The following is a 14,259-nucleotide window of genomic DNA, read 5'->3' as shown; positions in this document are numbered from 1 at the left end:
GTTATGCTTCCCCACACCACCATGCATTGCCACCATATTTTGGGGCTGTTTTAACTTAAAAACAGGGAGGTCACCTCTACCCAAACAATTATATGTTTAAAGGTCCCAATTCGTGCAGCTGTAACCTCTTAAAAACGTGTGTCTCTGGTCCATAAAACATGATTCTGGATTAATCTGTCGAAAATATAGCAAACCCGTTTGTTGTGACGGAGTTCTCACTTCCTCATCTGGTCGCTTCCCAAGAATGGCCTGTTTCTATAATATATTCAGAACTAACAGTTCCCATTGGCCGCTGAGGGAGAGCCCGCCCCAGGCTCCCAGCGGCCAATCAGATTAGCGTCTGTGGACCAGCACGCTAGGTTGCGAGTTATCGTTAACTAAACGGTACTACGCTAAAGAGGACATCTCAAAATGCCTAGACTTACCGAATGCACATCTGCAGTTGCTGGATCACGTACAGTTGGCGTTGCTCCAGCTAGAAGTGTTAATTTTGTGGCTATAGACTAAATGGTGCAGGTAGCTTGTGTGAGAGGGACCCGCGCAGTATGCAGGAGGAAGCTCGTGACGTCGAAATTCCCCCAAGATTCCCCTCTGGGCAAACGACGCGTTTGGGGGTGTGGCTTGGAGGAGACTGATTGAGAGAGCTGTATAGGGACAAATCCAACTGTGGCAGTTCTGAGCGTGTGACCACTCATTACAGGGAGGGCTGACAGCAGTATATATGCATTTACAAGTAAAAACAGCTTTTGCACGGAATGGGACCTTTAAACAGTTATGTTTCTGTATAAATCATTACAATATGTTCCCGTGAGGTGGGGAGGCATTTTGCTGCTGTCTGGCGGGGGTGCAAAACTCTGCATAACACCTGGACAGCGGACTGCAATCTTCCCTGCTTTAAGGCACGCGCAAACAGGTACGCAAGCGCTAATAGGGGATATCGCCTGTACAAAGATAGGGCCCTTGGCCTTAAATGAACACTCCAGGGAAAAACAATGCTGATTTATTTTGCACATAATCTCACACAGCCAAAAACTGTAAACAGTTTTGCAGACATTCATTTAGTTTGACAGTTATTATTATTATCTCCGCCAGGAGATAGTGTGTTCGGTCGCGTGCGTCTGTGAGTCTGCATGTTCCTCTGTGTGTTCCACTGACCACAACACCCTTACTGATGACAGCACCCATACTGGCCACAACACCCTTACTGACCACAACGCCCTGACTGACCACAATGCCCTTACTGACCACCACGCCATTACTGGCCACAACACCCTGACTGACCACAACACCCTGACTGACCACAACACCCTTACTGACCACAACACCTTGACTGACCACAAAACCCTTACTGAGCACAACACCCTTACTGACCCCAATGCACTTCCTGACCCCAATGCACTTATTGACCACAACACCCTTACTGACCACAATGCACTGACTGCCTCCAATGCCCTTACTGACCACAACACCTTGACTGACCACAACACCCTGACTGACCACAACGCCCTGACTGACCACAACACCCTAACTGACCACAACGCCCTTACTTACCACAACACTATTTCTGACCACAATGCCCTTAGTGACCACAACACCCTGACTGACCACAACACCCTGACTGATGACTATGTCCTTACTGACCACTACACCCTTACTGACCACAATGCCCTTAGTGACCACAAGGCCCTACTGACCACAACGCCCTTACTAACCCCAATGCCCTGACTGACCACAACACCCTGACTGACCACAACACCCTGACTAACCACAACACCCTGACTGACCACAACCCCCTGGCTGACCACAAGGCCCTTAGTGACCACAACACCCTGACTGACCCCAACACCCTTGCTGACCACTACACACTTACTGACCATGCTTGGACCCAGTCATCGCCGCTTGCGGCTATATTTTTTTATTGTTTATTGTTTTTTCCTTTAATACACAAGTTTAGGTTTTGACCTATCTATTCCACATGAAATACAGCCGTTTTAGAATCAGTAAGTAAGTGTATCTTGTTAAATAAAAGTCTGTTGTCCAGTCCCCCCTTACCTGGCTGCCTAGGTGTGAAAAGCTGTTATCTCTGAATGTGGCTTTTAGCAGTGTGAACATTCAAATAAGCATATCTCCTTCATTTTGTTTTCAGATTACAATGTGTGACACATCATTTGGAAGCTTACAATCTGAACTTTCATAATCTGCAAAAAAACTGAAAAATGACCTCCGCCTACATGTGGGTCGAAATACCAGCAGCTGTCACAAATATGTGATCAAAGAAACGGCATCATATCTATCATATCAGAGTTGGATGACACAGACTGATCAATATACATTTTTCTATATATATTTTTTATTTTTTTATTAAAGACCTATTAATCATCATCAACTTTATTTGCAGACACAGGGTCCAGATATAACAACAGACAACAATTCAGAGAACACACAAATACACAGTATATCTATAAAAGGCACTTATACCAAAACTTCCACATATGTGATTGGTATCTGACAGAACTAATGCCAGGGTTGGTTAGTAGCATGATATTCGAGTTCTGAGAGACATTTAGACGCCCAATAAATTTGTACATCAAGGTTCTTAAAAGTGCCTGAAAAGTGCTGACACCTGCATGGCAGAACAGTTCACTTGCACTAGTCCACCTGGGTTTTCTCAGCAAAATCCTCATACAGTCATTGTATGCAACCTGGAGTTTGTGGAGGCTAGCTTTTTTATACTTAACCCACAGGGGGGGCAGTGTACAAAGGGGTACAGTAGGCCCTAAAGAGACTTATCTTTACCTCCTCAGAACAAAAGTGGAATTTCCTAACCAACATGTTAGCCTGGGCATATAACATACGGCGCTGTCTGTACATGTCGTCATCATCAGACATTTGGTCTGTCATAAAATGACCCAGATATTTAGTTTTAACACAGACAGATAAAACATTATCAGACAAATAAAAAGCAGGAAAAGTGAGATCCCTGTCCCCTTTAGTTCTACAGATCATAACCACACTTTTTTTGGCATTGTACTTTACATCCAATTTGACACCATAGATGGAGCAGATATTCAATAGTTGTTGAAACCCAGCACTGCTAGGGGAGACGATGGCCAAATCGTCCGCATATATAAGTTGGTTGACTAAGGTATTACCAATCATACAACCAGTCCTACAGTGATTTAGCTGGTCAGATAAATCATCCATGTATAGATTGAATAATAAATCGCCAAACTGAGAAATTGGTCTAAATGTGTTGATGATTTTTTCACATCTCTGCTGTCTGCTGTCACTCTTTTACAGGGAGAGCATAACTTCCTGTTGTGATGTGAGAACAGACAGGCTAATCCACACAGCACTGACTGTTACTGTGGTGTGGCCTGGAGCAGGGCCAGCCCACACTGCTCCTTTCATTTACCACTTATCAGAGGGAGGGCGAGATACTGTAGAAGATACTGACAGAGAAGGGGGAGAGAGAGAGAGACTGTCAATGGCTTGAAGAGATTAAGAGGCACTTTACACGAGGACGGTTTCCTATGGTGACGGGGAATTATTTTATAGTGCCTCCCTTTTAGACCGCGACGGCTAATTTGCGCTTAGGAAACGACACATTTTGAAACCACCCTCCAGAGTGGAATTCTTGGTGACGCTCCCAGCTGAGCGCTCCATGTAATCGCGTTGACACGACTCATTTCAGGAACTCTGACGTGCCGGCACACACACGCGATTACGAACAGAATTAAGCTACACTGCGGCCAACTTCAGTTACATGTTCATAACGTTACTGCTGCGAGGAGCCGATGGCTGTACCCGGTCGGCATTTAACGTTAGTTACAACGTCAACAGTGTTTTCTCACTGCCAGTAGCCTAACTACAACAGTAGGGGTTGACAGATAGCTAGTCTGACCGGTGTCAGCACAGTCAGCGCTCCCGGTCCTCGCTGCTCCTTAAAGATTTCCAATAGGCGTTATTCTGATAAACTGGTCACATATATGTTACGTTCTCACCCGACAAATATTAAAACTTTAAAACAGTTTGGGTTTTTTTTAGCTTGAAAACAGCTTTTTGGCAAGTCTAAATGACTGCGGTAGGCGTACTCTACTTCCGTGTTTAAAACCGGAAAGACGATTACGAAATGACATCATGCAGAAGCGTCCTTGTATGGGCAAAGAATAAGGTGACACACTGCCACCTAGCGACCTGGCATGTACATTACGGAGTTTTAAAAGTTCAACAGCGCTCATGTAAACAAGGAGAAGGTGTGAAGGAAAAGGTGTGAAGGAAACGCTATTGTGTCGTTTCTTCCAGAAACTGTCCTCGTGTAAAGGGCCCCTAAGAGGGAACTTTGTTTGTCTGCTCTCAGTGGTTTTTCGGAGCTGGGGAAAAGCCCGGGTGATTGACAGGTTGACTGACTGCTAAGCCCCCAATGAAAATGGGGAGACTGTGCTACACTCACTGGGCGGGTTTTTAAAGCTACCCGTCTTGCTGGTGGTGGTTTTTTTACCTTCATTCTCGGCAGCGATTCAATTTTTCATAGCTCAATAAACAAGGCAAATTGACAGACGAACACGTTAGACACACAAGTTAAAGTCCGTTCAAATCGTTTAGCTGTTTCATGTAAGCCTTGCTGTCAGCCCTTAAATCACTTCAACAGGCCAAGTCAGGCTCCTTTTGAAGGCCAAAGCCCCCGGTGTGGCCATGTTGACTTTCAGGGGCTTTAAAGGTAAAGCAAACATGAGTGTCAGTTTACTCAGAATTCCTCAGGCTCCATCCTGATTGGATAGTGTTGTGGAGAACTCCTCAGGCTCTGTCCTGATTGGATAGCACTGTGGAGAACTTCTCAGGCTCCGTCCTGATTGGATAGTGCTGTAGATGGAAGAGGGGTGGAGTGACTACATGTTAGTGTTGAGTTTGGGTGTTTGAAGCAACATCCCCCAACAGGGAGAGATGAGGAGATACTTCAGGTTCCATTTTGGCCTCTCTTTTTTTTTTTACTTTATTATGCCTCCGCCGGCGATAGCCAGGCCGGAGGCATAATGGATCCGGGTTGTCCCTCCGTACGTACGTACGTACGTCCGTATGACCGTCCGATGTTCGTTAACGCCATATCTGAGGAACGCTTTGACGGAATTTCAGATTTTGGTGGCCAAAGGTCAAAGGTCAAGGTCAATGTGACCTCTCGACTGCCATTTCCAAGCTTGTTAACGCGATATCTCAGGAATGCCTTGACGGAATTTCATCAAATTTGCCTCAAACATCGACTTGGACTCAAGGATGAACTGCTTAGATATTTGTGGTCAAAGGTCAAAGGCCAAGGTCACTGTGACCTCTCGAACACAATTTCCAAGCTTGTTAACGCAATATCTCAGGAATGCCTTGACGGAATTTCATCAAATTTGCCTCAAACATCGACTTGGACTCAAGCATGAACTGCTTAGATTTTGGTGGTCAAAGGTCAAAGGTCAAGGTCACTGTGACCTCTCGAACGCAATTTTCAAGCTTGTTAACGCGATATCTCAGGAATGCCTTGACGGAGTTTCATCAAATTTGCCTCAAACATCGACTTGGACTCAAGGATGAACTGTTTCGATTTTCGTGGTCAAAGGTCAAGGTCACTGTGACCTCACGAATGCCATTCCCAAGTTCGTTAAAGCGATATCTCAAGAACGTCTTGATGGAATTTCTTTCAATTTGGCTCAAACATCGACTTGGGCGCAAGGATGAACGGATTAGATTTTGGTGATTAAAGGTCAAGGTCACTGTGACCTCTCAAACGCCATTTTCAAGTTTGTTAATGCCATATCTCAGGGATGTCTTGATGGAATTTAATCAAATTTGCCTCAAACATTAACTTGCATTCAAGGATAAACTGATTAGACTTTGATGGTTAAAGGTCAAAGTTCAAGGTCACTGTGATCTCACACACCCAATTTCCAAGCTCTGTAACGCAACATCTCAGGAGCGCCTTGACGGAATTTCTTCCAATTTGCCTCAAATGGCGATTTGGGCTCAAGAATGAACTAATGGCATAAATCCGCGGTGTGGTCGTTCTAGTTTGTATAGTTACATTTCTGCGCAAAAAGATCATCACATATGGCTAAAGCTGAGTTTCCCCCCCAGTTTATATTAGTTTTTCCCTGACTATTGATATATGCAAACTAGCACATGATGTCATCTGGTGACTTCTAGCTACTTTTTGAGCAGCCTACATGGCAAGGGCCAAATATTTTGTACAGTTTCTGGTGCACAATTCATAGAAAATCTGGGGAAACTTTGGATTTATTTTACTCTGTAACTGAAGCAAAAGTACATTACTTCAAACAAAGTTTACTTAAATAAAAGTAAAATTACTGATATAAAAAATACTCAAAAACGAATTAGTACATAAAGTACACAAGTACAAAAGTACACAAAAAAAGCTACTCTACAGTAAGTTGCGTACTTGCAATTAGTCACTTTCCACCTCTGGAACTCTAATAGCACAAATCAAAAATCAAAATGAAAAATCCAATATCTCAAGATGACCTTAACCAAAGCTTACAAAAAATGGTAACAGAGGACGAAGACAGACAGGAAAGAAGTTAGATAAACAGAAAGTGAGAGAAGACAGCATGGTGAGGAGGAACTTTTTTCTTCACTTGGAAAGAGAAAAAACACAATGCCAATGACCTCTGAAACCCCCTACGAGCCCCAAACTCTCAAGTTGTTTGTTTATAAAGAGACATTTTTGAAAAATGTGATCCTTTTTTTAACGGATTGGCTGTGCCTTCGTTTATTTCTTGAAAAGTGACCTCCCCTTCGCTGGCCGGGGTATTTTATCCAGCAGACAGCTGTGGTCATAACAGTGATGAATGACGCTGCAACCTCCTGTTTTAGCACAGGCTCAGGAGGGAATCAGGCTGGGTCTTTTCTCAACAAAGACCTCCATCCATCATCATGTTAAAGTACACGTCACCCCCCCAACACTGCTATACAGACATGGACAGCTTTATTTCAGACATTTCAGATTGCTCGTTACCTCTGCTTTGCAATGAGGAACATAATCCTCTTGAATACTAAAACTGTCAAATAATAGTTGAGATGAGTTACCTCAGGAATCCAAATGTGTGACATTTAACAGTTTACCCCAATTAACAGATTTTGATTTGAATATGATAGTATAATTTATTTGGATACATCAATGATTAACCACAAGATGTCCCCCTTAAAACATATCTCAGAGTAATCCAACAAGAAAACCCTTATAAAAGAATCACAATGTGATTGCTTTGTTATGATGATGATGATGATGATGATGATTGCAGTTAGTTTCTCGTTATGAGGTTGTCATTCTTGTTGTAATGAATGTATGTAATGAATGTATTAATTGTATTCAGACAGTGGGACAGATTCTCAGAGACACAGGAAGACATTCAGTGAAATTCAGTGACAATACAGATGTCTGTCTTCGTAAACTAAACTCCTTTGGAGTCGACCAGAGAATTTTGGCCACGTTTTATTCTTCTTTTATTGAAAGTATTTTAACATTTTCATTTATCTGCTTGTTCTCATCCCTCTGTCAAAAAGACAAGAACAGACTGCAAGGTGTTGTCAACCTTGGCTCTAAAAGTATAGGCAAAACACAAAGATCCCTAGTACAGTTTAATAGTGCACAAGTGCTCAAGAAAGCGCACAATATAATCAATGACTCCACACATGTCCTTCATGTCTGTTTTGACTTAATGCCATCAGGAAAGTGCTTTAGACAGCCTGCCTGCAAAACAAACGGAAGGAAGTTTGGTTTTATTCCAGAGGCCATTCGACTGGTGAACAGCCACAGTACAATAAATGGTCAGTTTATATAGACTACGTATGAACCTTGATCTTTTGATTTTAACCTTTTTAACAAGTCTAATATGCACTTTAGATTGTATTGACTGAATTTAATTTATATTGACTTGACTCCTATATTCCTTTGTGATGTTGGATACATTGTAATCAGGGATCCTTGCTTTATCAGTGTCATGTATTGTCTTGTTTCTTGTTTTGTTTTTGGATGTGTACAAAGTACAGCTTGTTTGCAGTATTCATGCCTTAAATTGCCCCTTGCAGGAATAATAAAGTTTTTTGAATTGAATTGAATTAAATTTAATTTAATTTAATTGAATTGAATTGAATTGAATTGAATTGAATTGAATTGAATTGAATTGAATTGAATTGAATTGAATTGAATTGAAAAGCTCCAACAGGATTTGCTTTTAGTCCTATGGGCTAAACTGATTCCAGAAAGGAGGGATTTAACCCCTCGATTGTCTCCCGGGACAGGCTGAGAGGGATTTAACCCTTTTATTGTCTCAGGGGACATAGGCTGAGAGGGATTTAACCCTTTGACTGTCTCCGGGGACAGGCTGAGAGGGATTTAACCATTTGACTGTCTCCGGGGACAGGCTGATTACAACATTGATTTAACCCCTCGACTGTCTTCGGGGACAGGCTGAGAGGGATTTAACCCTTTGACTGTCTCCGGAGACAGGCTGAGAGGGATTACATGGCTGATTACAGGGCTGATTACATTACTTTCCAGCCTATTCTGCCTCATCTCATGTGAGCCATGATCAAATGTTTGCTTTTCTTATTGGATGTGTAGCCCCACAGATTATACATGCATCATTCAGACACATTGAAGCAGATCATTTTGTCCCGAGGCAGATGTAACAACGATGTACATTTTGCTTTACATATCGTCATGTGAAGACCTTTGGTGATATTCATGTTTTTACATCAATTGGATTATATAAGGTCTTCTGTGGGTTTAGAAATTTTCAAAACCCCGTTGGATAAACTCAAAAATATTTCCCATACAGTCTGAGGTTTACTCAGACAGCAACAATATTCTAGCCTGGTAAACCATCCTGATCACGGACCTTAGCCTGGTAAACCATCCTGATCACATGACCTTAGCCTGGTAAACCATCCTGATCACATGACCTTAGCCTGGTAAACCATCCTGATCACATGACCTTAGCCTGGTAAACCATCCTGATCACATGACCTTAGCCTGGTAAACCATCCTGATCACATGACCTTAGCCTGGTAAACCATCTTGATCACATGACCTTAGCCTGGTAAACCATCCTGATCACATGACCTTAGCCTGGTAAACCATCCTGATCACATGACCTTAGCCTGGTAAACCATCCTGATCACATGACCTTCGCCTGGTAAACCATCCTGATCACATGACCTTCGCATGGTAAACCATGGTAAACCATCCTGATCACATGACCTTAGCCTGGTAAACCATCTTGATCACATGACCTTAGCCTGGTAAACCATCCTGATCACATGACCTTAGCCTGGTAAACCATCCTGATCACATGACCTTAGCCTGGTAAACCATCCTGATCACATGACCTTCGCCTGGTAAACCATCCTGATCACATGACCTTCGCATGGTAAACCATGGTAAACCATCCTGATCACATGACCTTAGCCTGGTAAACCATCCTGATCACATGACCTTCGCATGGTAAACCATCCTGATCACATGACCTTCGCATGGTAAACCATGGTAAACCATCCTGATCACATGACCTTAGCCTGGTAAACCATCCTGATCACATGACCTTCGCATGGTAAACCATGGTAAACCATCCTGATCACATGACCTTCGCCTGGTAAACCATCCTGATCACATGACCTTCGCCTGGTAAACCATCCTGATCACATGACCTTCGCATGGTAAACCATGGTAAACCATCCTGATCACGTGAACTCACATTCCGTTTCGTTTAGTTTCTCCAGCCCGGGGCCCGGGGCCCGGGGCCTCCAGCCCGGGGCGGGCCTTTTCACAAAATACAAAGTCCACAGGCCAATCAGGGACTGGCCTCATAGTTCACAACGTAAGCAATCAGGGACATCGCTGGCAACGTTACTAGAGTTTACACAGCCGTAAGTGCAGTTATTGCAGAAATAGAGCTCAATTACAAGAATGAAACAAGAACAAGAGTATGCACTAGCAGAGTTCTCGAGGGAAAATACGTTTTCGCCTTTCTTCTAAGTGCATTTGGATTTGACTGGATCTGATGCTGATTGGCTGAAGGACTGGATTTGGCGACGCTGATTGGCTGAAGGAGTTGGCTATTGAGGCAAGTACTCCCACCCACTGACATCGCTGTGGACGGATTGGAGTCCAGACTGACACATAGAGCGAAACAGAATGTGAGGTCACATGATCAGGATGCTTTTAACCAGGCTAACAATATTCTACCACAGATATCTCAAATGCTTTGATTACACTTGTCTATAGGGTTTACCGCTCTACACTTTGCTTGTTTATTGAGGCTTCACACTCCACTTGACAGCTTTGAGTTAGCATGGAGGGTAAGAAGCCTCTCCCACTCTTCAACAGTGTGTCTGCTTGGTATTAGTCACAGTGTTGGACATGCGTTGTATATTAAATGTTGCCTTGCAAGATTTGTGTTGGAATGGGCCAACTTGTCATTGTCTGTCAAATCAAATATGGGGTCTGTCTGTGAGCAGTTAGACACAGAGTGTACAGGCACTTTGTAGCTTGGCTACTTCAAAATGTAGAAGCGAGACTAAACAAGCACTCCTTCATTCTGCTCTCCTTAGCCGTCCATGTCTGTGGTCTGGACCATTTTTACTAGTCAACCTCCGCCTTTGTGAGAACGTCGTGAGAGCCCAGCACATAAAAGCGTTTCCATTAGAGTGCATCATTAGGTAATAGAGATGTTAATCCCAGTAAAAAAAAAAAAAAAAAAAAATCATCCAGCTCATGTCAAGTCTTAAACTCAGCGCGGAGCGTTAGCAAGGGATGGAAAGTGCTTTGAGTCAGGTGCCAGATGCTAGGTAATGGGCTTGCGGTTAGCAGCAGTGAAAGGTGGCGTGCTGGGCTAAAAAGTCTCCATTGGCACATCATCAGTGGAGTCATACAGTTCACGGCTGCGCTCAGGCCTGGTGCACAGGAACCACTGGAGTGCATTCAACTCTCCTGAAGTAACCAGGGCCGCTTTCATGCATTCCAGTCAGGCATAACTAAACGTTTGACGGCTGGAGTTGATAGCCCGTCATAAAGAAATGCCAAGAAAGGAAGGCAAAGCAACTCCTGAGAAGAGACAACCTTCATCTGTGCCTTTGTTTGTTTGTGTCATTAAAAACAGTCAGTTTTGGGGAAAAGATAATAAAATAAATGATGCAAGTTGCAATCTATTCTTGGGAGTTGGCATCTTCCAAAAGATTATTTTAATCATGTAGCTACATAAAGTTTTATGTAGTGCAGATTCTCTTGGCTCATAAAGGAGATTGGTGTTTGTTCAAGTGGGATAGTCAGCAGGAAAAAGCTACTTTCCTTTTTATGTTACCAAACAATTACAGTTACAGTAACAAAGAAGATGCATCTGATAGTTTTAGCATAGCACAATGGATATCGTCGACCCTCAACTCATCCCCCTGCTTTGCCATGGTACGTTATCGACAATGCACATGCACCGATATCTTGGACACTGTTGCGCCCCTCAGGTCCAAACGAAAGAAAACTCTCCCAACACCCTGGCTAAACGATGCCACGCATGCTCTCAGATGCGCATGCAGACGCGCTGAGAGAAAGTGGGAGAGAAAGGTCCTTAACTCTCTCATAAACCCCTGTGATGCCCCCTCTGTTGTACCTTCACCTGCCCTATGTGAAAGCTTTCTCAACTTCTTCATTAGTAAAGTATCTGCGCTTAAGCCAAGCCTTGATCCCTCTGTCCTTGCTAACTTTAGACCGACTTCTCAACTACCATTCCTCTCAAAAGTCTTCAATCATTCCTCGAGCTGCATAATTTGCACGATAAATTTCAGTCTGGCTTCAAACCGCGCCACAGCACTGAAACGGCCCTCCTCCGCGTTCTAGATTCAAGATTCAAGATTCAAGATTTTTATTGTCACTCCGTGGTAGGGAGAACATGCAAACTCCACACAGAAAGGACCTGGAACGGACCGGGGTTCGAACCCGGGCCCTTCTTGCTGTGAGGCAACAGTGCTAACCACTGATCCACCGTCCTGCACTGGGCCGGGTAACCTGTGAGAAATGGCTCCATGCGGAACAGAAACTGACCCCCGCCCCGGTGCAGTGTGCCAAATATGAATCTATCTCCATATCACACAACAGACCTGACAGCCCACTGCCCTCTCACCCTCACACACACACACACACACACACACACACACACACACACACACAAACACACACACACACACACACTTTCCAAGGGTTACCAGCACATGGAATTCTGGGATTTATGAACACGCTATACATACATGCATGCATGCATGTATGTATGTTTTTCTTCCAGGTCTGGCCTGTGAGTGGTTATGCTATGAATGGTTATGTTATGGTGCAGTTTCCATAGCTCCTGTGTTTATTCTGTGGCTATACTTTCTCATTCCTAGGTGTCTCCCCAACGGAAAGAATGAGAAGTCTGAAGTCACCAGTCAGATCCCCAATCCCCAAACTGGGAAGCCCCATCCCCAGCCCCATGTCCGGCCTTCAGAAGCTCCCCCAGTGCACTCGCTGCTGTAATGGCATTGTGTAAGTATTGTACAGATCCTGACTTGGTTTACACTGAACCTTTATTTCCTACATGGTATCGCAGTTGTATCCAATTGGGAATGCCATATACAGTGCCTAAGTCACGCCCTCTTCCGGGTTCGGCATGGGACCTAAGGGATTTCATTCACCATTCATTTCTCCATAGACATTTTAGAAAAAAACCTTTAGAGAAGAGTTCTACTTGGTCAAACCAAGCAAATAAGATATTCGGAATCAGGAGAGACCATAGAACATTTCACTCGGACCACCACCACAACAACAACAACAACAACAACAACACCGGCCGTTTTTATTTATTTAGAAATGTTCCTTTTCTATTCAGCACATCATGTTGAATTAATTCAAACCAAGGTTGGTACTTGTTAAGTAAAATTCTTGGTACAAGGTATCTTAAAATCCCCCACATGTAACTTAATGATCTACATAATTAAGTTAATGGGGTCTATTTAGGATAAAACAATCAAGAGAAATTCTGAAAAATTCCAGTGTTTTATACTCAGGGCCGTTGTTGTTAAAAAATATTGTAATCGCCATCTGGAGATGATGGTTCACCCACCTTAGTTTCCCACTCCACCTCTGGCCATAGAGTGTATAATTTGAACTTTAAGAGGTGAATCAAGTTATTCTCTGAGCCTAAAACACATAGGTCGACCTGCACCAACAGGCCTTTCTGCAGAACTGAGGAAAACCTATCCCCATTTATCAGTTTTAATGATTAAACTAAGCTTCATGCTGAGCAGAACTCTTCTTGAAGTGTCTTTCTGTAGTTTAGTGTCTGCCCCCTGCTGGGTGATAGTAGCCTCTACAGCCACACAGGGGTCGGTAATTAATCCATCAGAAATGGGCACTTCAGCTTGTGAGTTGGTTTTTGCCCATCTTAACTGAACTCCTGTTCTGTTGCAGTTGAGATCTGGCCAATCAGACCAGACCCCAAAGCCCTTGGCTTGTGAGTCTAATTTCCCGGAATCTTTTCTCCTGAAGCCCAGGAAGTTATTCTGATTTGCGGGGGCCAGGTTCCTCCTGCGTAGGTCTAGAGAAGCCCTGGCCATTTCTCTGACAGTGACGTCGTCATTGTTCAGCATGTGGAGCAGGTGGGTTAGCCTGGTTGCTGTGTAAATCCACTCTACATTTGGAACCCCCGGCCCTCCTTCACCGTAGGGTAGGAGAATGATGTCTCGTGTTGAGTGTGTGTTTAGGCCTGCCCATTTTCTCACCAGCTGGACGGTTTTATTTGTCATTTCTCTCAATGCGTTTTGTGGGATGTGTACGTTGGCAAAGAGATGTTGTACCTTAGCCAAGGCCACCTCTCTCACAGCCTGGAGCTTCATGACTATAGGCAGGGGAGACAGGTCAATCAGGTTGAGTCGATGGAGAAACTCTTCAGTGAGCTCCTCGACTTGCTCCCCCCAATCAACAGCGATGTTAAACTTATGGCCCAAATATGGGTAGGTCTCATTACGGGAATACACCCTGATGGGTTGGCCCATTATTAAAAACAAGGGGGGCTTGTCGTTCTTGGCCTTATACCAGCGGTTGCCACCGCTGCGGCGTTCATGGAGCACAGCACATTTGGTGTGTTTGACCTCCAGCCCAGACCAATGGAGGAAGTCATCAGTGCGTGCCAGCATGTTGGTGATAACGTCTAGAGGACACACACACACACACACACA

General features: G+C 43.9%; 1 protein-coding gene across 1 annotated transcript in view; it reads left to right on the top strand.

Moving 5' to 3' along the window:
• The window catches only part of pdlim4 (PDZ and LIM domain 4), a 161,784-nt gene that overhangs the window by 142,245 nt on the left and 5,280 nt on the right, over positions 1–14,259 (top strand). Inside the window, exon 6 of the mRNA XM_083634927.1 lies at positions 12,430–12,568. Within this exon, the coding sequence (XP_083491053.1) occupies positions 12,430–12,568 (139 nt within the window). The remainder of the gene's footprint in view (positions 1–12,429; positions 12,569–14,259) is intronic.

The sequence above is a fragment of the Poromitra crassiceps genome (genome assembly GCF_964638095.1).
Source record: "Poromitra crassiceps genome assembly, chromosome: 1".
Classification (NCBI taxonomy): domain Eukaryota; kingdom Metazoa; phylum Chordata; class Actinopteri; order Beryciformes; family Melamphaidae; genus Poromitra; species Poromitra crassiceps.
Note: the sequence above shows the minus strand (reverse complement) of the source record. Positions and strands in the feature narration are given on the sequence as shown.